General features: G+C 49.2%; 1 protein-coding gene across 3 annotated transcripts; it reads right to left on the reverse strand.

Annotated features, from left to right (window-relative positions):
* Positions 1-4: 4 nt before the first annotated feature.
* nup98 (nucleoporin 98 and 96 precursor) lies at positions 5-21,247 on the reverse strand. Of its 3 annotated transcripts, none has more exons than XM_042216554.1 (35): positions 21,075-21,247; positions 18,973-19,081; positions 18,447-18,542; positions 17,956-18,141; positions 17,606-17,748; positions 17,397-17,504; positions 17,122-17,302; positions 16,869-17,035; positions 15,278-15,415; positions 14,198-14,330; positions 14,020-14,112; positions 13,764-13,901; positions 13,455-13,588; positions 10,906-11,093; positions 10,705-10,821; positions 10,368-10,560; positions 9,919-10,018; positions 9,717-9,830; positions 9,464-9,602; positions 8,436-8,613; positions 8,068-8,229; positions 6,340-6,579; positions 5,909-6,041; positions 5,551-5,798; positions 5,162-5,346; positions 4,646-4,908; positions 4,302-4,571; positions 4,021-4,178; positions 3,540-3,680; positions 3,229-3,365; positions 2,933-3,154; positions 2,454-2,695; positions 2,055-2,209; positions 1,503-1,614; positions 5-1,298 (listed from the first exon to the last, which is right to left on the reverse strand). In XM_042216554.1, exons 2-35 carry the CDS (start codon positions 19,049-19,051, stop codon positions 1,102-1,104), a joined length of 5,490 nt encoding a protein of 1,829 aa, XP_042072488.1. In that variant the 5' UTR covers positions 19,052-19,081; positions 21,075-21,247; the 3' UTR covers positions 5-1,101. The 3 variants fall into 3 exon arrangements, with proteins under 3 accessions (XP_042072488.1, XP_042072489.1, XP_042072487.1); XM_042216555.1 differs by having other exon boundaries at positions 6-1,298; positions 13,764-13,898; positions 14,198-14,333; XM_042216553.1 differs by having other exon boundaries at positions 6-1,298; positions 14,198-14,333.
* Between the last annotated feature and the right edge of the window lie 1,962 nt (positions 21,248-23,209).

Genomic DNA, 23,209 nt, shown 5'->3' on the forward strand with positions numbered 1-23,209 from the left:
TTTATTAAAAATATCAAACATGAGGAAAACAAGCACACACACACACACACACACACACACACACTGCAGCATCGCTGAGTGAACGACAGTTTCAAACAGTCCAACCGATTTCACTTTGAAAAACAAAAACCCAAAAACATCGTTGGCGTTTACCTACAACAGAAAAATAAATGAGTAAGCAGAGTTTCACTTCCAAAGACTTTGCATCCAATCTGATAATAATCGAGGGATAAAAACGACCTGATGTTCCCGTTTGATTTCCAAAAATATACAATATTTATATAATTACAGTGAAACCTCGGGCCGGCGGCTCGCTTTGGGAGCAAACTCATGACTTTAAAGCTGCGACACTAACGATCTGAGTTACATCCACACAGAAACACACCTACAAAAATAGAGCGTCAACATTTTACACATCCACCGCCTGCTCTGTGATCACACACAGACAGCCGCTTCTAAACCCACCGAGGGGGAAACACCACGTCGACCCGCTCTCTGAAGGTCAGAGGTCAAACGAGTCGAGTCCAACACAAAGAGGAGGAGACTGCTGTCAGCGGGCAGCGTTTCTGGAAGTTAAAGATTGAGCTTTGTTTACTCTGAACTGCTCCCGTTTCTTCCCCCAGTTTCCTGTTTATTAATATTTACTCGTCGGCTTTAAGTCAGCAGGTTTGAGTCGGATCAAATGATCCTGATGTTTCAGGAGAAGCTAATGAAAGAATGCAAAAGAACAAATACCCCGAACGATTAAACTGAAGGCTCCTGCAGAGGAACGTCAGCGGTGGAGCGGCCTCTGGTGGGCGGGTCAAACCTGCAGCAGCCCTTCATCACGTTTGAGCTCGAGGTCGTTTTATTTCATTGAAAATAAAGTGAGGAAGAAGAAATTCTGATGATCACTCAGGAAGTATCTGAACCTTTTTTCTCTGACTGCTTCCCTGATGTCGCTGCAAATCTCGTGTCACTTCCTGTTTGGTTTTAAATCTGAGCACAAGCTAAAAGACTGACAGACGTGAGGTTAAAGGTCACACACGGCTCGCCTCATCTTTTATGGTGTCAGTTTCGAGGCGTTTGAGCAGCCGAAGCTTCTCGTCCCGCTCTGCGCTCTCATTGGCTGACGATGAGCTGTCGCAGGTACGACTGCGTGAGGCCTCGCAGCTCCTCCAGCGTGTAGTCCTCGGGCATCGGCAGGCGGCTGATGTGCGGCGCCAGCTGGGCGAGCGGGATGCTGAGGGAGTCGGCCGTATCGCCCTGCTGCAGGCTCAGCACCGCACGCAGGATGTTCGCCACGCGCTTCGCCATTTCTGCAGAAAGGGAGGGGACCAGGGGGCGGGGCTTTGTTAGATCACCTGATGTAGCTGCGGAAGCTGTTCAGACTTTAAACTGCTCGTTTCTGTTAGAGAGGTGTGTGTGCGTCAGCTACTGCGAGCCTGGACAGTTTCAGTCACACACTCCTCCCCTCCGTCCGACATCAGCCAATCAGGACAAAGATGCAGTTGTTCTCTTACCTGATTGGGCGAGGCGGTCTTTAGCGGTGCGGCAGGGCAGGAGCTCGATCCTGCTGCAGAGAGACGTCACATCGGTGTAGAGACGCTCCAGCTCGTAGCCGGCGTTTTCCATCTGACAGCGAGGACGGAAACACGAGATCAAACTCGGCGTGAGGACGAAACAGTTACACAAACACGTGAAGACTTTACAGCATTTTACACCCTGCTTTCAGATTTATTCTCCAAACACTGTTGGATGAAACCACGGCGTGCTGCGTGAAGCAGAGACTCGATGCTGCTCGTGTTCATCGCTCTAATGCAGACGACCAGAAATGAGCTCGAGCTGCGATCACATCGTCACCGCCTCGTGTGAACGCCGCACACGCCAGAGACGTGAGGAAAAGAAAAACCTGAGCTGAAAACGTCTTTCTGTAACTACTGCATCACTACTTTTACACTTACAGTAAGTTTGTGCTTCTACTTCAATAAGTATCATAATGAAGTACTTTTCCTTTCAAAGAACAGTCGCCCTCATCGAGCTGAGCATCAGAAACACTCAGAGGTGTTTGGTACCTGCTGGATGTCCTGCAGAGTCTTTATGACTCGGATGTAGTCGAGGTAAACGCCCCCTGCTGTGTCCCAGTCCTGGATGGTGGCGCAGTGCTCGGGGAGCGCCAGACCCTCCAGGAACTCCAGGAGGTAGTCGTGGTTATCGTTGATGATGCAGTCTGAGAGAGAGAGAGCGAGATTCAACAAACTGATCTCACACATGACACATAGCGTGATGTGTGGACTCGAGCGCCTCAGCACTTGTTGGCTCATCGTGTTTTTGAACCAACTGGAACTTTAATTCTCTCTAACGTAACCATGTAATGATGTAATGATGCTAATTATTCAGATCAGAGGAGCCTGAAGTTTTTGACTCTTCTGCAGGACGTGGTTCAGACCGCGTGTGCAAACAGGCGGGTCTACCTGAGGCCAGGTGCTGGATCAGCAGGCGGTGGCACTGGTTCCAGTATCGGGCTCGGTACAGGTGCAGGGCCTGCTGGTGTCTGTCGCCGTCGCGGTGGGCTCGGGTGGCCTTGGCCTCGTGGATCCACCGCTCCGGGATCAGCAGCTGCTCGGTCAGGAAGCGCTCCCTGCGGACCGAGTCCTCCGTCTCCTGCAGGGGGCAGTGCAGCGCCAGCATCTCCCTCACTGCTCGCTCCCTCTGACTGAAGACGCAGAGAAGAAGATCAGACAGGAAACAACGAGCTGAGATCTAAAGTGAGGACGGCCTTCAGAACAAAGCGGGCCGGATCACCGAGCCAACACGCCTACAGCTGAGAGCCGTCAGCTGTTTCCATGAGACTCGAGGATTCAAAGATCCGAGTCGTAAAACAACCTGAGCCCTCTTTGGCTCAGAGCCAAGCTGCTGAAGAAACGCCGTGCTGGCGGCGCGGTGAACGTACGCGTGCTCGGGGATGTGCAGCAGGATGAAGACGGCCATGTGCCACAGGCCGGCGCTCTCCAGCTGCGCGGCGTAGCTGGCGTGGAGGAGGCCCTGCCGTGGGGAGCTCAGGTGGGTGTAGTGCAGCGCCTGCAGGACGCCCCACAGGTGCCAGCTCAGGCGGTAGTCCAGGCGCTCCCAGGTGACGGCGAGAGGCTCCAGCAGCTGCTGCAGGCCGTAGTGCCTGCAGGGCGACAGGAGAAGCGTTAAAGTAGCGCTCTGCACGTTTTACCCAACCAGCGGCTGAAGCCTGGTTACCTGTCGCTGTAGAGTTTGAGCAGGTGGAAGCAGAGGTCGTACAGCGGCCGTTTGGACGCCTCCTCCAGATCTGGCTGCTCCGCCTCAAGGTATGGAGGCAGGGGTGCACAGGCGTACTTCCCCGCCTCACACAAGCCCTGCAGGACAGAAACAACGATCACCGATCAGCACGAACACAAGCAGGTCACTAGCTACACCCGTAACACCGCACACGCCGCCCTCTGCTGAACACTGAGACGAAGCTTTACGAGTGTAAATGTAACCTGAACGCTCGACAGTCAGAAGTCAAAGAAAAATCAGCGGCGGCTCACCTGAAAGGCGGCTTCGTATCTGGCGAGGGCATCGGCCACAGAGGCAGTCGGGGGCAGCATGAACCAGAGGTGGACGGCCACGCAGCGCTTCCAGTCCAGCTCGGCGCACACGTTCACCAAAGAGTCGGTGGACTGCCACACCTGCAGAGAACACCGTCAGCATCCAACCACAGCGGAAGACTGAGTGGAGGTTGTGCAGATCTCTGCAGGCCCTGATTTCACCCTGACGTCAGCTTTATAATTTACAAGCATTATTAACATGGATGCAACGACTGAAGTCACTGAACAATAACCACGAGAGAAGCTCGTGAAAATATTTCTTGTTTTACACGCTGTCGATTCTTTCCTGGTAGGACGTGATGCGCCAAAACCAGCAGAAGGTGGCACTAATTCAGGTGGTTAGCTGACGACCGCTAACACCACAGAAGAAGATACTGCATGTGTCACATTAGCTTTATAGACTCTGGTCATGGCGTCATACCGGTTTCCCGGCGAGCAGAGCGAAGATGCGGAGTCGCTCCTCGGGCAGGTAGCAGTCGGTCTGCATGCGGTGCCAATCGGCGAGCTGAAGGGCGAGAAGGTCCCTGCAGTACTGCGAGCCCACGGCCTGAGACAGCAGCAGGGACAGACGATGGTCTCCTGGACGGACAAACAGTTCAGTCGGAGGTTTCATTACAGACTGGAAAACGTGTCGCCGTGTCTACTGAGCGCCACATTCATGACTCATCGCTGCTACTTCCTGTTTGAGCGAGTGAACCTCACCTTCCTTCTGGGCGAGTCGGCACGCCTCGCTGATGCGGTTTCCCGTCAGGTAGCTGAAAACTGCGTCGACATGGCGATCTTTCCCGGCCAAAGCCACCTCCTCCTCCACCCTGTGGGAGGCACCGTGGGACAGCCAGGCCGAGAAGCTCCGCCTCCTCTCCAGCTGCTGCTCGTACTCGCTGAGCACCTCGGCCTCCTGATCCGAGGGGCCCAGCCGGCCCCACAGCGCCTCGCACAGAGTCCAGACCTCGGCCCAGTACCCCAGCAGCGCTGCAGAGAGAGAGCGCGTTTAAACCGGCGTCAACACCAACGCGTCGTCTTTCAGCTGTGATGTCATCACTTACGCTCAGTGTCGCCTCGTCTGTCTTTCAGCTCGGCGATCCACTCGGCATACTCGTGCAGCGCCGCCACGCCGGGCTGTGGTCGCACCGCAGGGCAAGCGGAGCTGTCGGGGACCTCCACGATGCTGTGCTTCAGGCAGATCTCCAGGGGGCGCTGCAGCACCGCCTGGCTCTCTTCATCTTCCTCTTCTTCAATGGTTTTCCCTCTGGGAGGCTCCAGACCCACCACCTGCTCCACCACTACCTTGTAGGGGCTTTCTGTGAGTCTGCAGAACCAAATCAAGCAGTTTAATGGAGCTGATCTGTGGAGGGCGCGCGCCCTCCTCGCCGGCGAGGAGGAGGGCGCGCCGTGGAAGTAAAACCATTTAAGATCAACGGCACATTACATCAAGGTGAACCGTACAGGCACATGAAAATCTGCCTGTACGGTTAACCTTACATGATGGAGTCATGTTGTCATGGTAACTATAGACGCAGCCTGGCTGATGTGTTGGCGTGCGGCGTGTTCGTGGCTCTTACGGTTTGCTCCTGGCAGGTTTCGGCAGGAAGCTGAAGTCAGTCTTTGCAGTCAGTTCTTGGTGCTCGAACTGCTTGGACGTTGGCGAGCTCAGCCGGCTGCCGCAGTGTGCGAGCGTCCAGCCGGGACCCCACCCGACCCGGAAGGAGCGCACAGCGAACAGCCCGGTGTCCATGAGTAAACCTCCCTGAAAAACAGCGGCCCGACTTTGAGCTTAGGGGGAGAACTTGTCTCCTCTCGGAGAACCTGCCGTTCACATGATGCTTTACAGACTCTGACCTCTGACCTCTAAACTGGATTTCTAAGCGTTAACAGGACTCAGTGACACGTGACCGTCACTTTGAGCACTCGAGGTGTTTTCAGAGGAAACGCCGACCTCCTGAGCACCAACCTTCCCGTGAGTGATCGACTCTTTGAGGGGGACGGGGCCGCCGAGCCGCCGAACGCCAACAGTCCTAAATGAAGGCTCCGGAGTCCGGGAGGGCAGGGTGAAGGGGGACGGGCCAGGCCCCGCCCACTGCAGAGAGCGGGGAGCTTCAACGCCGGCTGGAGACGGCCGTGATGGAGGAAGGAGAGGGCGGGGAGAGTCTGACAGCTGAGAGAGGCCCGAGGTGAATCGAGCCTGAAGGAGACCGCCGGCTGCAGAGCGACAGAAGTTTGATTACGTCGCCGCCATTTTTACTGAAGCTTCAAACTGTTAACAGACTGATGAGAAACATCGTGTGAGGGAGCGAGCGGGCGTTTCATACCAGAGGGTCGGCCCTGAGCGGGCGGCAGGACGAGGCGAGGAGGCGAGACATCCGCGGAAACCTTCATCGCCGCGTGATCGTGGAACATGTCGGTGTCATCGTCGTCCTCAGCAAACAGGGACGCCTTCATGATCTGAAGACGAGACAATTTTACTGAACAGACAAACTGCAGAGTGAAGTAAAAGGCTCAGGTTGCCTCGGTAACCCCCTGATGTAGCCTCGTTTAAACACGTTTGCTAAAGAAGGTCAGAGCGGATCGCCACGTGACTCTAAAACCATTTCCTGCCAGTCACACATTCATTTATATAACATTATGTATGATAATGTTATAATACATAGTGTTAAATGCATTATTCACCATTTGGTCTTTAAAAAAAACAAACAAACAGGCCTTGTGATGCACTTCCTGTGGGCGGAGCTCATAGCTGTACCTGGAGCGTGTGTGGGTTGATCCCCAGCGTAGAGGCTATGTGGCCGGATGCAGATATGCCGTCGAGCTCTGAGGAGGCCAGACCGCCGAGCTTGGAGATCGTCGTGTCCGTCTCCCCCGCCAGCAGGTCGCCGTCTTCCTCTCCTCCCAGCATGCTCTCTGTCGGGAAGCTCTGGGTGATGTCAGCCATGTCGCTGTCGAGCTCGATGGCGCCGCCCTGGTGCTCCATGATGGCGATGGCCTGAAGGCAAACAGACATGGCAGTGATTTTGCTGCTTCTCAGTTTTCATATTCAGAGTTTACAGAGCGTGCTCTTTATAGACGATGTGGGCGGAGTTCAGAGATCGTGCCACCTGATGGCCCCGCCTCTATGTGTTACCTGTGGTTTTGCTACTTTAACACACCTTCATGTCGGATCCTGGACAAAATGTTTGCACGTCTCTTCTTGTGCCGTGTTCGGTCGTGTTCCAATAAAATCTGAATCGAGCCGAGCACTCACCGACAAACAGCCCAAAAAACATTTTTGTCAAACCAGGTGGGAATAAAACAGGCGGGTTCTCCTCTTTATCAGCCAATCAGAGCTGAGCTTCTCTCTGGAGTAACGACCATCTTCACACAAAGTTTACAGACCAAAGTTCAAATGTCTTCATTAACTTTATTTGTTTTCATTCATTTCAACGAGGAAATGTTACATTTTGTCACAAATTCAATCAGGTTTCTATAAAAATCTCCCTCATAACATAAACAGAGTTTGTTTACAAAGATCAAACCGTCTGTCAGCGTCTAAACATCACAAAAACACGAAACAGCAAAACGTTTGTGTAGATGAGTGAGAGGCGCTTGGACCCCCGGGCGCTCCTCCAAAGAACTGACCCTGAAACGCCCCTTTTTTTCTTCTACTTCACGGCTTCTGTAAAACTGACCCGACCTTTCACCTCGCGACCTTCTCACAGGTGATAAGCCTGTCGTCTGTTTCCGACTCTCGGAGAATCAAGCGTCTGCGATCTTTAGTTCTGGAAACCTCTTGGACTATCGCAGCGCTCGCCGAACATGAAGAACGCCGTTTGTAGAGATGTGTCTGTTCTTGTTTCTCAGTTTATTGGTAAAAGAAAAAAGTGAGTTTTTTGCTTTGAATATAAATATTTTGACTCTGTCTCGACGTTCTTCGCTCCTCTGTCATCGTTAACGCTGAACTTCCTTCGTTAATCCTGTAAAACTCCTGGATGCGTCTCGTTATTCTCAGACTGCATTACAGCAGCTCAAAGTCGGCTCCTTATTGAGCGCTCTGTTCCTGACCTTTGACCTTTATGTCACACAACTCCTTCACTCATAAATCACCGACGTCTGACAGTAAAAGGATTTAAAACGGAAAACGTCACACGCTCGCCGGCGGCGCCGTGGAGCCAGTTCTGCCTTTGTCCAACATTTCCCAAATGATTAATATGCGAGATCAGGGTCATGTGTAATCTGCATCCACGAATCAGTGGTGACTTTCTAGAGCCACTGGTGGAACTGGTTCCACATCAGGCAGAGCGCTGACGCTGCACAGCTGCTCCGAGTGAAAATGATCAAAATCAAAAAGCTTCAAACTTAAAAACAAACAAACAAAAGACTGAAAACGTCTGGTTAAAATCGACCTGCGAGCACACCATTGGGTGAAACGCTCCTTTAATCAGTGGCCTCAGTGAGGAGGAGGAGGGTGAGTGTGGGAGGGCGCGGGCTGCTCTACCTGAGCCTGTGGCGCCACCTGCTGCTGAGAGGGGGGAAGCTGTTGCTGCTGCAGCCGGGAGGGAGGGAGCGTCAGCGTCTTCAGCTTCTTGGCTTCCGCTTTCAGCGGGACGTCCTCGTCTTCGTCCGAGTCCTGCAGGCCGTACTTGGAGAAGTGCGCCACCTGAGGAATAAAGAGGGGGAGGAGTCAGATACACCTGAGAACCACACAAACAGAAGTGACTCCATCATTTTTATCTAAGTGTTGTGGATCTGAACTTGCTGAAAACATTCAAACATCAACGAACGTAAACGAGGACGGTGCTGACGTTCATCAGGTGTCACGCCACAGCAGCGGGCAGCGAGCGCGCTTTAATCACATAAACTGACCTCGAACACCCAGGACCCGGTCTCAGGTCGGTACTCCAGGAAGCGAGCTCCCTGCTTGCGCGACGCCTTCTCCAGCCGGCCCTCGTAGTTCATGTCGCTCAGACGCTCGGGGCTCCTGATCTGGGTGCAGGCCGTCTTGTCGTTCGGCCAAACGCCGTCCAGAGTCACCTCCGCGCGCCTGCGAAAACACAGATCCACATCAGGACAGGAAGCGGAGGCAGAACGCCACAGGTTGATTAACCCTCTGGGGTCGAGGGTATGATCACACGTTTTTGACTACTTTTGATTTTACCTTTAAAAACTGTTCGCTTCCTTTGGTATCATTTTTCATTTTAACATTAACACAAAAACATAAAAGTAATATTTACTCTAACAACCACAAACACGTTTAACAAACCATTTTCATGGTTTCGACTTGAAATGCAAACAAGTTCCATAAATCCATTTAACTAAAAATGCAGTTAAAGTGTTTGAACCATTTAAACCTATTTATAGAACAATCACGTGTTCTGCCACACGCGTGATTTGTGCCACTCCATGAAAGCGTCACAGGACAGAAGAGCACATCACTTCCTGTTTCCCACCTGGAGGCAGTGTTTACATCATAATCTGCCTTCGGTGGCGTTTTGGCAGAACGGTGACATTCAGCAGTCGCCTCAGTGCGCGGTGCTGCCAACTGCTTTGTTGTGCACGTCGAAACAATAAGTACACAACGAAACACTAACTACACATTCACACGCTGAACAACACCTCTCAAAACTCTCTCCCCTAAACTTCCTCCTCTTCCTAAACAACCAGATGTCACATGTTGCCATATCATTTTGTGATTGGTCGATACGCTAAATTCTTCCACCAATAGGGAAGGGGTGGATTTTTCTTCTCGCTGGCCAGCAGCGAGCGCCGTCCTTACTTTTAGAAAAATGAGGTGAACGAATCCTGTAAGTTAGCTTGTTTTTAAACTGAAATCTTTTTTCCTTTGAGACGTTCGTTTTGGTTTGTAAGGTTTCCCGTCATTTCCTGTCGCTTACCTGTTAAGCCCCTCCCCCTCCGGCGGCTTGCTCTTGTCGTCCGGGTACACGATGACCTCTTTGCGTCTGAAGTGGACGATTTCGTCGAGGTTCAGTCCCGACACGTTCACCTCGCCGGGGAAGAAGATGGAGCCGTAACCTGGAAAAGCAGATCGGTGAAGAGCGGTGAGACAGCTGTCCAATCAGAGCCGACTTCAGCTCAAACCTGTTAGCGTACGACTGAAGTATGACATCACACGTGCGCAGGCGGTACCTTTCCTGCCGATGGTGAAGTTCTCCACGATGCACTCCCCGTTTTCGTCCACCATGTCGGCGAGCTCGTCCATGGAGGGGATGGTGTAATAGCCCACACGATTCAGAACGATGCCTGAAAACAGCAAAGCAAACGCGCGTCTTTTACCGTCCAGCGAAGGAAATGCGGACGGAAGCTGAAATCAGCGAGCACGCTCAGTTACCTGCAGGGTGCGGAGACTGCTGGGACAGCTGCTGCTCCTCCTCTTGCTCCTCCTGCAGAGACTCCTCGCCGAAGGACGCAGACACGTCATCGTTGCTCAGCTGAAAAAACAAAAAGCTCAGAATCAGCCGCGATTCTAGCGTGCTGTGCCGCCTCGGGCCACTAGGTGGCAGCAAAATGTAAAAGTTCAGAAGCAGTGAAGAAAACGAGGAGCTGCAAAACGGGATTAATGTTTCTAATTTGTTCAGCTGATGTTCGGGACTCGAACACTGATTTATTTGTGCCGCTGATTCTGCAGCTCAGCTTAAATCGGCGGTTAGTTTCGTGTTCGTGGTTAAATCTCACAGCTGCTAGTTTATCGTCCGATATCGTAACTACGTTATTGTGGCGCTCGTTCTCTGCTAGCGACGACACGCTTGGGGAGGCGGTGATGTTTGTTCTGGTTCTGACCTCGAGGCCGTTCCTCGAGCCTTTGTGCATGTTCAGGTCGCCGATGGTGTCCTGCAGGCTGGCGTGGGCGCGGCCCTGTGGGATTGGCTTGGCGATGGGGTTGACGTAGAACTGGGTGACCTCCGGGTCGTCGTCGGCCCGCCTGCCGGGGCCCGCCACCCTCCTCAGCTGCTCCTCTTCCTCCTCCACGTGGCTGCAAATAGGAGAACATGGCGAGGGGAGGAGAGAGAAAGGAAACGTCAAAGCGGCTCATGCCTGAATCAGCGCTGCAGTTTCTACGGTCATGTTACACTTTTGACTCTCAGAGACGTGACAGCCAATAGGAACGTGGCGAGACCTGTGTCCGTTCTGTGGGTACTCTGACGGCGAGGCAAGGTCGTCGCTCTCCTTGTTCAGAGGACTGCTGTACTGACTGTTGTTCAGGTTCTTCAGCACGAGCTTCTTGATGCTCTTCCTGTGGAGGAAACGGACAGCGTTACCTGTCGGCATGCGCACGGTCATATTTAACTTTGCCGCTGCGTGGCGAGCGGAGGTGTACCTCGGCACGAAGGCTCCGTTGGTGAGCGACGGCTCGTCGTCATCCAGGCCGTCAAACAGCTGCGACTTCGAGGCTCCGGAAGACGTCAGCGCTTTGGGCCGCACCCTGGTCGCAGGACGCGGAGTCAGCTTGTAGTGAGTGGGCGTGGTCAGAGCCTTCTGAGCCGTCGGATTGGTCGGTTTCAGGCGCTGTCAGAACAAAGAAGAGATGCAGATTACAAGTTAACTTACAGCTTTGTATTACTTTATGTAATAAATTCTACGTTCCTGTCACTGGTGTTTAGTTTTCCGTCTTCATTCATGTTGGAAGTGACAGCAGAGCGGTACGTTTGAATTTTTCATAAGTCTCTCAGTCAGAACATGCTATATCATGCTTAAGTGGAAGCTAGTGAGCTCACTCCCTGCTAACTTCTAACTCTGTTAAATGTCATAAATTCTGTTTTCATGGATGCCTGGATGTTACACCTGGTAGAGCAGAACGCTGATCATTTTGTCAAAGATGAAAGAATTTAGACAGTTTTTAACTCTCAGTGATGTCACAATGTTCGTTTGACTTTGGGACCAGAAGTGAACGGAGTTTAGGACCCAGATTCCTCAGCGAGGCTCCAGACTACGGTAGCCCTAATGCTCCGACAATCCATCAAGTGGTGCGGCTTCGTAGCTTAGCAAAGTTGTACTAAAACATTTTGACTGATTGCTGTGCACCATGTACCACATAAAATCGGTTCAAGGTCAGTAAGCACAACCAGAATTCATACATAAGGCGCTCAGTCGACTTCTGAGAAAATTAAAGGATTTTAAGTGCGCCTTATAGTAGGGCTGTTCATATAACGATATATCGGATGACTATATAAAAACATTTATCGTTTCATTTTACGCTATCGTTTGTTTCGTGGTGTAGCAAAATAAACCGTTTACAGCAATATTTTTTCATGGTTCTGATGTCGCTGTAGTGGCTATATTAATTTATTAAAGTTCTCTCTTTCTCTTATATTTAATATCACCACACTACGGACGGACAAGCGCCTGTTTTTATGCGTTGTCGTTAGCAACAACAACAGTAACAGCATCGCGTGTCCGCTTGTTTATGTTCCACGTAAACCTTTCACAATAAGGCTCAAGATCCTGTTGAGACTTTTCAAAATAAACTGAATCACGTGAAAGATGCAGAGTGTTTACAGAGGAGAAGCAAAAAAAGGGCCGTCAGGTGCTAAAAAATAAACCTTAGACTCAAACGTTAGAACAGCACAGCCCTACCTTATAGTGCAAAAAATATGGTATACAATACAGTTTTATTTATATAGCACATGTAAAAACCTGAAGGCTCACCAAAGTGCTTCACAGTAACACAGAGAAGCAACACAAGTCATTTTAAGTACAGATCGGGCACTAGCACAGAAGGGAGGCACTAATAGACAGGAAGAGTTAATTAAAATATGCATCAACTAGGGCTGTGCGATATGACCAAAATCTCCCGATATAAAACATCTATCGTCCGATAACGATATAAATCACAAAAATGTAACATTTTCTGTGAATTCTGTGAATCTTGGGCAGCTCGACTTGTGTGAAGTGTTTCCAGCTGGGCGTCATGTAGCTGGAGTCGAGTATTTATTACACGGCGTGCTGCGGGGAGAAGCCTGTTCTGCCATCTTCTGTCTCAGTCCGTTATTACACTCTTAAATCCTGCTACCTTTTCCTGCGTCTTTCGTGATCTTACAAAGCTTCAAACGACGCGTCGACTATTAAATTAGTCGTCGACGATTTTGATAGTCGACGAATGGTGGCAGCCCTACTCCCACTAATATGTTTTTGTTTGAAAATACATCTTTTTCTCTGAGTTTTTGCCTCCTGTCCACACTGAGGCGTTTTGAAGATGCTCTCTGAAGCGAATACATTTGGAAACGCTGTTTTTGCATTGCAGTGTGGACAGCAAACCCGGAGCCTTCTCGAAAATAATGACACATTTTAGTCATATGATGCAGTCATGTGACAAACTAAGACAGCGGAGGGCATTACACAGCAGTTGTTTTGTTTGCTCTCAGTTTTGACGGCCCTGTTAAAGATCAACATCAGTCTGCACGTGCTCCAGAGAGCTTTTCTTCAAATTCTTTAATTCTCACTCACTTTGGAACTTTGTACTTTTGTGTTACTCACAGCAACAACTCCACCTCATTGTGAGTCCATTTAAAAAACTTTCAAAGAGCCGGAAATAAGCGGCAGACAGAAATGAGGCAGGCAGAATCTTCTTACGTTTCACGCATGCGCAGCACTGGAACGTCAGCGTTTTTGGCCATTTCGATGTGGACGCACAACTCTGTGAAAACGACTGAAAAGTGTGGACTTTGAGCGTTTTCAAATGAAAACACCGCTTTCAAATTTGTCTGGGTTAGTGTGGACGTAGCCTACTGCGGGGCAGAAGCTCGAGTTTGACGGCTTCTTTGCCGTGAAGTTAAAACTGAAAGTAAATCCTCATCTTTGGATCTCGATAGAATTTAAAAATAACTTCGTACATGAGCAGCTGGAGCTCATCAGCTACGCCACCCTTACCTCCTCCTTCTTCTTGGGGTCTGAGAGCGGGTTTCTGAAGAGCGGCGAGTCTCCGTATGGCGAGTACGCCAGCACGCTGAGCTGCTGCTGGAGCATGGCCTGCTGGGCAGCCGCTGCATTGGGATCTGTGAGGGCTGGAAATGAGAAGACGTTAACGCTCCACGTGTGCCCGTGGGGACGTGAAACAGCAGCCGGAGGGCAGTTTGAGTCACATCTTTACCAGCAGCATAAAAGAAACATGAACGAACTAAATGATGACGTTTTAACAGCATCAATCTGTCCTCATCTCTAAAACATGTGGCCGCTCACCGACGGGCTGCGTCGCTCCGAATCCCAGGGTGCTCGTTCCACTGTTGAACCCAGTTGTTCCGAACGTCCCCATCGTTCCCAGCGCGGTGCCCAGTTTGTTCTGGGTGTTGCCAAACAGTGTCTGCCCGGGGCCGACTGCTGGACACACAGACGTGGACAAACTGACCGTTTAGTTTTTTCTGGCTGACTGAGCAGAGGTGAGTGTCCTAGTTAAAGCAACGAGGCAGTTACTGGGTACCGTTGCTGGGTCTGTTACCTGTTCCAAAGCTGGTTCCCAGTCCGGTCCCCAGCGCTCCAGTGGTGGACTTGTTCCCAAACAGTCCTCCTCCAGCAGGGTTTGCACCGAAACCTGCAGCCAGACAATCAAACAGGACGAGCTGAAGAGCCGGAGGCGCAGAAACTTTGACATCGTCACATATTTTCAGCTGACTTACCAAAGGTGGAGGTGTTGGTTCCGGTTCCCAGTGTGAGGGTGGGCTTGTTCCCAAAAAGGCCGGTGGTGGTGCCGAAGGACGGGGCACTGGTGGTGGTGGTGCCGAACCCGGCTGTCTTGTTACCGAATAAACTCTGCTGCAGAAGCCAAAGTCACAGGATACGTAAAGGACCTAAAACTTATCACTCAAACTTAAACTCAGCCTCAGGACTACAAAAGAGCTCCGAGTGCTCAAAGAAGCATCTGCCTGGAAATACACGAGCTTCCCCGCGTGCTCTGGGATATTTGTTCTCGAGTCATTAAAGGCATCCTCCTGAAAACAGGCGCACCCGTTAACTCTGCTTTAACCTCGTGGTTTGGGATGTTTGGCGCTAACAGCGTGGAGGAAGCTAACAGCGAGGGTGCAGGGTAAGACTCTCACACTGAGCTGCAACCCAGCTTTAAACAGATCCGTAAATGATAAGTTATTTTTTTACAGTTTTGTCCTCCTGTCACTTCACTATGAAACACCATAATCGCTGATTTATTTTACCGTTAACAGGTCAGAGTTCACAGATTGTTAATCCACACCAGTAACAGCAGCTCTGCTCATGGATGATGCTTAAACGTGTTGGTTTTTAAAAGACTTGATAACTTCTGCCAGTAAAGACATTAAAATCTATGTTATTGAGCTTCTCTTTAGTTGTAAATGTGGTTGAAACCCTGCAGCACACGCCCTGCTGCATTTGATCATCCATCTCTTTCCCTGCTTTTATAGAATAAAGAATAAGTCGTTGCTTCTTTATTTCAAACTGTCCTCACAAACAGCAGAGCACATAATCGTAAAACGCACACAGGCCGGACACGAACGAAGCGCCGTGTCCTTCAGACTGAAATCAGACTGTGCTTCACTTCAAACTGTATGGACACAGAGTTGTTTGCCATCACAAACAAGAGTTTGATGAGGAAACATCTGATGAGGGGAGGAGCTGCTGCACGCCGGGGGCGCACACACACACACACACACACACACACACACACACACACACACACACACAAATAATTCACAACTGGACAATAATGGGTCTGCTCTGATCCCAACCTGAGTGCCGACATTCCCAAATCCAGTGTTGGTTTGGCCGAACAGGCCCGTGGCTGTCCCGAAACCAGTGGCGGTGCTGGTCTGAGCTGAGCCGAACAAGCCGCCCGACTGAGACGCCGCCGTGTTCCCAAACAAACCCTGAAGAAACATCCAAACAACCTCACTGTGACTTCAAACAGCTTCAGAGTCAAGAGAAAACATGCTGCACCGCACCAACACAGAGGCAGCTGAAAGTCAAGCTGAGACGACAGCAGTGTTGGGCAAGTTACTTTGAAAAATTCATTATAGCTACTAGTTACTTCTTCAAAAAAGTAACTGAGTTACAAGATTCTAAAAGTAATTAATAAGTTGTAAAGTAACTATTGCGTTACTTTAAAAAAAAAAAAAAAGTTTAACCCTCTGGGGTCCCGGGTGTAATCGGCCATTTTTGACTAGTTTTGATGTTTCCTCCACATTTCACCTTTAAAAACTATTTACTTTGTTTGGTCTCATCCTTTTCAGCACAGCCTCACGTGTCTGAATCTACAGTCATGTTTTCATTTTGACAGACTGTACTAACACAATTGATCTAAAATCAGACAAACATAAAATCCAAGTAGAAAAGGTTTTATTTTTTCTACTGTAACAACCACAAACATGTTTATTGATCATATTTCATAACTTTAAATGCAAATATAAATCGTCAGTTTTAAAATCATATCCACACGTTTTGCAAACAAAGTTATTTGCAGCCATTTACCTTTGACCCTTTTTTTTTTTAAACCATTTCAAACTATTTACAGAACAATCAGCTGTTCTGCATTCAACAAGATGCCACACAAAATGTCATGTTGCAGTATCATGTTTTGATTGGTCGACATGGTGCATTTTTCCACCAACGGGCTGTTTTTGTTTTGTTTATTTTGCTCATAGGCGGAGCGTGCTCGCTGCGCTGTCCTTAGAGAAACGTGACGAAACTATTGAGGAAAAACACGTTTATCACGACTGGTTTTACGTGGCCGATCAACACAATTTATAAACTGGTATATATCACCGTGTTGCTTTGTCATCTTGAAGTGGTCATGTGATTGGCTTACCACGACTACTTTATTCTTCCTCAGTCAAACAGCATGTGATTGTTTTGCCCCCTGAGCTCCAGGTGTTGTGCCAAAAAGTGGTCGTCGGGCAGAAAGTGATCGCAGGAGCGCGCAGCTGCTTAAAGCTGCAGCATCCAGACTACTTACAGCTACTTCCTGCAGCTGATATAAGATGCTGAACCAGCTGAACACAGCTTCAACCATCTGTTTCTTGAAAAACAATAATGCGACCGCACTGCATTTTCTTGTTAGTAACAGTAACGCCGTTGTAACGATAGAAATAGTAATTAGTTAGATTACTTGTTACTGAAAAAAGTAACGCCGTTATTCCCATCACTGGACGACAGCGTGTGCTTTGGCTGCTAAACGAAACTGAATCAAAGTGAAGCCGAGTCTGCTGGTTTCCACCTGCAAGTCTTTACTTTTTGTGGCTGCAGGAGTGAAACTGTGTGAAAATGAGCAGCAATCAAACTCAACCTGATGTGTCAGAAACAGTGAAGCGGAGCTAGTCTCACCATGCTGCTGGTGTTGGCCTGTCCTATCGTGTTGGTGTTTCCAAAGGAGAAGCCGGTGCTCTGGGCGGTGGTGGTCGCACCAAAGGGCTTGAAGAGGCTGCCGGCCTGCTGCTGGGTCTGCTGACTGAACAGGCCGCCTGTGGTCGCGCCAAAACTGCCGGTAGTTGCTGAACAGACAGAGACACGCACGTCACTTCACTTGCTCTCATCAACACTTCTTATTGTTTGTGGGCTCTACGTCACAGCTACTTACGCCCTCCGAAGGTGCTCTTGTTCTGGCCGAAGGAGAAGCTGCTGTTGGGAGCCGAGGATCCGAAGAGGCCGGTGGTGGCGCTGGGCGTGGCCGTGGCCTGGCCGAAAAGACTGCCGGTTCCCGGGGCCATCGGGTTGGTTGGGCCTTTCCTGCCCGCCTGGTAGTCCTCCAGCCTCAACTCCTGCAGGGAGAGGAAGAAACAACATCGTCAAACAACAAAACTGAGATTTTAGTGGCTGCGTTTAAGAGCCGCGGCCAGCCGAGTGAAAACGGACCTCCAGAGACTTGTTCTCGTACTCCTTCATGGCAGTGATGCACTGGTGCTTCGTATTGATGCTCGTTGTCACGCCCGCCTTCACCATTGTGTCACTTCCTGTCGGAGGCTGAAGGAGGGAAAACAAATGTAACACAGAGCATAAAAACAGTGAGACGTTTAGTGTCTGAGGAGCAGAAAGACGATTAAAGGGGAAGAATAGTCACTCACGTTGAACTTCACGGTCGTTCCCGGCTGCTGAGTGGCGGAGAACCCCGAACCTCCAAACAGGGACGTAGCCCCGCCGAACGGGTTGGAGGTGGTGTTGGTGGAGCCGAAGAGGCCGCCGCTGCTGCTGGTGCTCGTCCCGAAGCCTGAAGAGAGAGTTCACGTCATTATGGGCCGAACAGAAGGAGAGTCGGAGCAGCTGCTTCAAACACAACAACGTCATTTTTCTCATATTTACATAAAACTGTAAACATGCTTTTTGTTCTTTAAGGTTTCTGATTTTCTCGTTGTCGTCGCTGCGGCGATTTATCGTTTTTAATAAAAACGAGAGTGAGGGTTTGGAGGGTTCTCACTTCCAAACGAGGTGGCTTGCTTGGCACCGAAAGCATTGTTCTGCTGGGAGAAGAGTCCGCCGGTGGTGCCTGTGCCAGTGTTGCCAAACAGGCTGGTGGAGGTGCCGCTCGCCGCGCCGAAACCAAAGCCGGTGCTGGTGGAGGAAGTTGCCGGCTGGCTGAACGTGCTGGACCCAAAGAGCCCACCTGAAGGAGCAACACGGACAGGTCAGCACTTACGAGTTTTCCTTCTTTAGACACGCCCCTCATGACTAAGCCGCCTCTGAAGGATCATTTTACTGGATTTGTACAGAACGGGCCGAGAGCAGAAAGGAAGCTTTGAACCGACAGTTTCTCTGCAGTCCTGCAGCCCATCACGCATCAACAAAGCAAAACTGAAAAACCACATGAATCCATCGGAGACAGCGCCGAGCTGCGTTGAGATGTTGTTGGAAAATCTCATCTATGCACACTGAAGCACCACAAACATTTTTGCTGAATGAAACACAAACCTGGTTTACTCTGCGTGGATCCAAACAGTCCTCCAGTGTTTGTCGTCGCCCCGAATGCAGACGTGCCGAAGCCTCCCGCCGTCCCAAAGCCCGTGTCTGGAGAAAAGAGACCAGATGAAGACACAATGATTCATGTCCACCTCTATCAGAGGGAACTGTGTTTTTCTATCTGTGAGATATTTAGTCTCTGCGTTACCGCGGGCCCTCGCGTTGCAATGATCAGTCTGCTAATAGTGAAAACATCGACTGCCTCCTGATGTTTCACTTTTGTTTTTGACAATTTGAAGCTCTATTACGCTTCAGGATTTCAAACTGAAGCGTAATGAAACTGTGTGTGTGTGTGTGTGTGTGTGTGTGTGTGTGTGTGTGTGTGTGTGTGTGTGTGTGTGTGTGTGTGTGTGTGTGTGTGTAAATCCTAATGATGTGCTGCTCTCATCATTTCTTCCACATTAGTTTGGATATTTGGCATTTCTGACTCGCCCGAGGCATCGAGCTCACGCTCCTGTACAAAAAGAAATTCACTTACTTTGCTGACCGAAGGTGGACGAGGTGCCAAATCCTCCCGCCCCGCCACCGAAGGGAGTCCCAAATGATTTGTTGAACATCTTGCCCTGCTAGCAGGACAGCATAAGTCTCTGTGGACACAAACACCACCGTACAGTTTAGACCAAACGTTTATCTTCAGTCCCGCCGACTAACCGATCGAGGCAGCAGCAGATGTGCAGCTTCTGTTTTCTGCTGCCGTGTTTGTGGATGGTGTCTGATGGAGAGCAACAGCTTCACTTAAACACACACTGGATCTTTCAGGTTTAGCTTGTATGTCTGTTTAGGGGTGTGGTTTACTGCTGCAGGTAACACACTGACCGTAGATCACGCCTTAAAGACACTTTAGTGTCCCAGCTGAGGAAAAACCTTCTGAACAGCAGGAGGAAAACTTCTCTGACGTCACTCAAATTAAATGTTCGGTATCAGCTTCTGCTCTGAGAAACCACATTTACAAACAGAACTTTGGCTTCAGCCTCACATCCACAGAGGACTTTAGAAGAGCCAATGAGCATGACTCATAGTGTCACGTCTTTGGATGGTGGGAGGAGCCGGAACCAGAGGAAATGCCGAGCTCTGTTTTTAACCCAGACGTGACGACAGAGGAGCGTGTCCAACCGTGACACTGCACTCTCACTGGTTCAGACCAGAAGCTCCATCCAGCTGTTAAACTGCACAGGCAGCAACTGTTACAGGCAGAAGAACAGCAGGACGCAGCATTTGCAGTGTTACTCTCTACAACAGGAACACACTTACACTCAGCCGCTGCAAAGCTTGGACCAAAAGCTCTACAGCTTTTACGTCTCATTACAAATAAGGGAAGGAGGAACACCATCAGGTGGTGTTCAGCTCTGTCCTGTTGTTGCTCATCAGTGCAAACGCTGCTTCGGTGTGCAGGAGCGCCTTTCAGCAAGTGTTTGTGGGAAGGAATTTAATTACAACAGTACTCACAATCCTGTGACTACAGTGTTACGATGAAGTCTTCTTGTGTATATTTGAGAACACGAGGACAACGACTGCGCTCACTCCTGATTAGAAATCACTGCACTTCCTGTTCTAAAGCATCTTTTGTGCAGGTTAGGTGTTCTGGAGCTCCCGATCTCCTCCGAGTACATTTGACACACGACACATCGGCTCTGATGCGTTTTAGATGAAAAACAAATCTTTGTGTAGGATAATTAACTCTGGGCTCTTTCTACATGTTCGAACATGCAACAGCATTTCTCCTACAGAGACACTGAAAATCACACATTCACTGACTTTTATACCTTTACTCATTCAATATTCGCACCTTGTTTTTACTGTGGTTCATGACCCTCTTACACACAAGAAATGCCAGGTGTTGGTTCCAGCTGTGGTTTGTTGTTTTGTTTCAAATCATGTTTTTCATTTATTCTCTTTGTCAGGGATGGAAACAGACACATGAACCCACGAGTCAAACCTCCGATCTTCATCTCGCTCCACGAATCCACAGTCAGGAAGCATTTAAGGTGGAATTCTTTAAATGCTTCACGGGTACAAAATGACCTCAGCTGACGGAAACTGCACGCGTTTACCCTTACCCTTGTTTTAATGACTTCTCTGAGCACATTATCACGCTATCGGTCATTTCTCGCCGACCTCGATTCGCCTCCACGTGCGGCTAACCGAGCTGATCCGCCGGTTAGTCACAAACATCCGAAACACAAACGTTAATGTTGGAAAAACTGGGCGGGTTTACAGTAGGTGCTATTCCGGCTCCTAACCGGGCGAGTCCGAGCCAGACCAAACCAGCTCCAAACCGCAGGTGAAGTCATGTAGCATTATTTCCGCTCCCGCTAACAACAAGTTAGCTCCGTGAATCTAGCCGACACACACCGAGCTACCAAACAGCCGCGTCGCCCACTGAAGAGGACGGTGTAAAGGTTTAGATTACCCCGTTACAAACTCACCGTTGTCCTGGATGTTTACAGGCGCGCAGTTTAATCGCTGTTACGAGTTACCTGCGTCAAGCTAATGCTAAGCAGCTAGCTAGCTTTGCGGCTAAGTGAACGATAGCAAAACAAAACTAAGACAGACAAAAGAAACGTTTTAAAAGACACTGACCTTTAACACCAATGTGACACCCGCCTCTCTGTTTGCCTTCCGTCCACACTGACCAAGCTACAGAGTCAGAAAGTTCAGCGATGGAAGCGCTTTAGCTCAACATCCACCGCACAGCTTTGTCAACGAGGAGGGAAAACGGCCCCACGCAGCGTCAGCACGCACTTTCATACGTCAAACGTCACGATGACGCTGCAAATAGCGCCTAAAAACAAAATCCAAACGTCGCCGTTTGGTACACATGAAAATAATTAAATAGTATTATATCTATATGTATTTAAAAAAAAACACATGTTATATACACATATATATATGTGTATATAACGATTCACGGGAAGTCTGTCCGATCACGAACTCAGCAATGAAGCAATGGGAGTAATTCCCCACCGATAACGCGTTAAATATGATATTCATATAAATCGGTGGTGCAGCATTGACTGAAAACATTTTGCCACCTCTTTCATGCTGTGCCGAGAAGATTAAAGATCAATACACTTAAAGAAGATCAATACAAATAACTCTGTTTTTGTGTCTGAAGGCCTCAAAGGCAGCCGTCGGCGGTGAAGCAACAGACAGTAACGCGAAGCCTGTTTATGTACGAAAAAAGGAACAGCAACGATATTCTAATGCTATATATACTTGTTATATTTATTTTGGAGGTCTCTGTTTCCCTCACCATCAGTCTGAGGTTCTGAAACTAACAGCAGCATCGCTTTTAGTTGAAAACACTCCAGGTTTAGTGAATATCCTCCTGCAGAAACCTGAAAAGGAACAACGTGGTCTCTGGGGATGAGAGACATCAGGAACAAGTTTGAAATAGATACTTTTCTTTATTGTCACTCCATTAAACGTGGACAGCCCAAAAGGTTCATCTAGACCAGGGGTCCTCAATCCCAGTCCGCGAGGGCCGGTGTCCTGCAGGTAGATCTCACCCTGGGTCAACACACCTGAATCACACGATTAGTTCATTACCAGGCCTCTGGAGAACTTCAAGACATGTTGAGAAGGCAATTTATCCTTTTAAATCAGCTGTGATGGATCAAGGACACATCTAAAACCTGCAGGGACACCGGCCCCCGTGGACTGGGATTGGGGACCCCTGATCTAGACGTTTTCAGTGGGAGAAACGTTTCATCATCAGGTGACTTCTACAGTCTCAGCTGACTGCAGGTTTCCAACCTTATAAACAAGACATTTGCATAATGACTGAAACTAGCACCACTGAATGAACAATGTGCAGTGAGGTCAGCTCCTTGATCATTAATATGATTTGTTTGTGTCAGGGGACCCGATCCTTGGGGTGGACCGATTTTTGGCAGAGTGTGTTTTGGGGTTTAAAGGCCACAGAGACGCTGTGTTTAGAAAAAATGATAATCAGTTCCACAATGAGGTCCTCAGTTTGTTTGTCACATAGTCTCTTCAGATCAAACCCTCACACGTGCAATAAGACTGCTATATGTGCAATTCTTCTGACGAAGTTGTACTTTTCTATTTTCTTACTCAGTGGTATATAGCATTTGTATTTCTATTTTATTCTATTGTATATAGTATTTTATTTTATTTTATTTTATTGCATTCCAGTGTTTTCTAATTTCTGCTACATAACTTTGCACTTTTGCTGTAACAAAACAAATTTCCCACCTGTGGGACTAATAAAGGTCATCTTATCTTATCTTAGTGCAGAAATGTTTTGAGATGATTTGTTTTTATTTTGCATGTCTCGATAAAATCTACAGCGAAGTTCATATTAAACCAGGCTGACTGCAGGTGGACACGGAAACAGGAGAAACACAGCTGCACTGTCTACCAGTTTGTGGATTTGGACATGAAAAACTACAGCTGGGCACACTGGTCTTAAACGTAACAGCAACAACAAGAAGTATCTATCGGCCTGATGTCCTGAGGGCAGACCTCAGCCTTCACTCAGCCTTCAGGATGAGTCTGATGCTCTGGTCTCTGAGCTCATAGATAAGGCTGCTCAGAGCTCTGCAAAGAACGATAAGACACATAGAAGCATTCTGCACGAGCACAGACACTCTTCTTGAAACTATTTTTGAGGTAAAAAACGGTTCACAGTTGAAGAAAGGCTGAAGCTCAGCAGTGAGGATTCAGGGCCAAAGCTGTGTCTGTGGAGGCCG

This window comes from Haplochromis burtoni, unplaced genomic scaffold, assembly GCF_018398535.1.
Source record: "Haplochromis burtoni strain Fernald_Lab_line unplaced genomic scaffold, NCSU_Asbu1 Contig_1112, whole genome shotgun sequence".
Lineage (NCBI taxonomy): Eukaryota > Metazoa > Chordata > Actinopteri > Cichliformes > Cichlidae > Haplochromis > Haplochromis burtoni.

Bases quoted from the DNA above. Each gene is read 5' to 3' on its own strand.
- nup98 (XM_042216553.1), bottom strand. From the start codon at position 19,051: ATGTTCAACAAATCATTTGGGACTCCCTTCGGTGGCGGGGCGGGAGGA. The intron at 18,142-18,446 runs GTTTGTGTTTCA...TTGCTCCTTCAG, and splicing joins ATCCACGCAGAGTAAACCAG to GTGGGCTCTTTGGGTCCAGC. The intron at 3,366-3,539 runs GTGAGCCGCCGC...TCTGTCCTGCAG, and splicing joins GATACGAAGCCGCCTTTCAG to GGCTTGTGTGAGGCGGGGAA.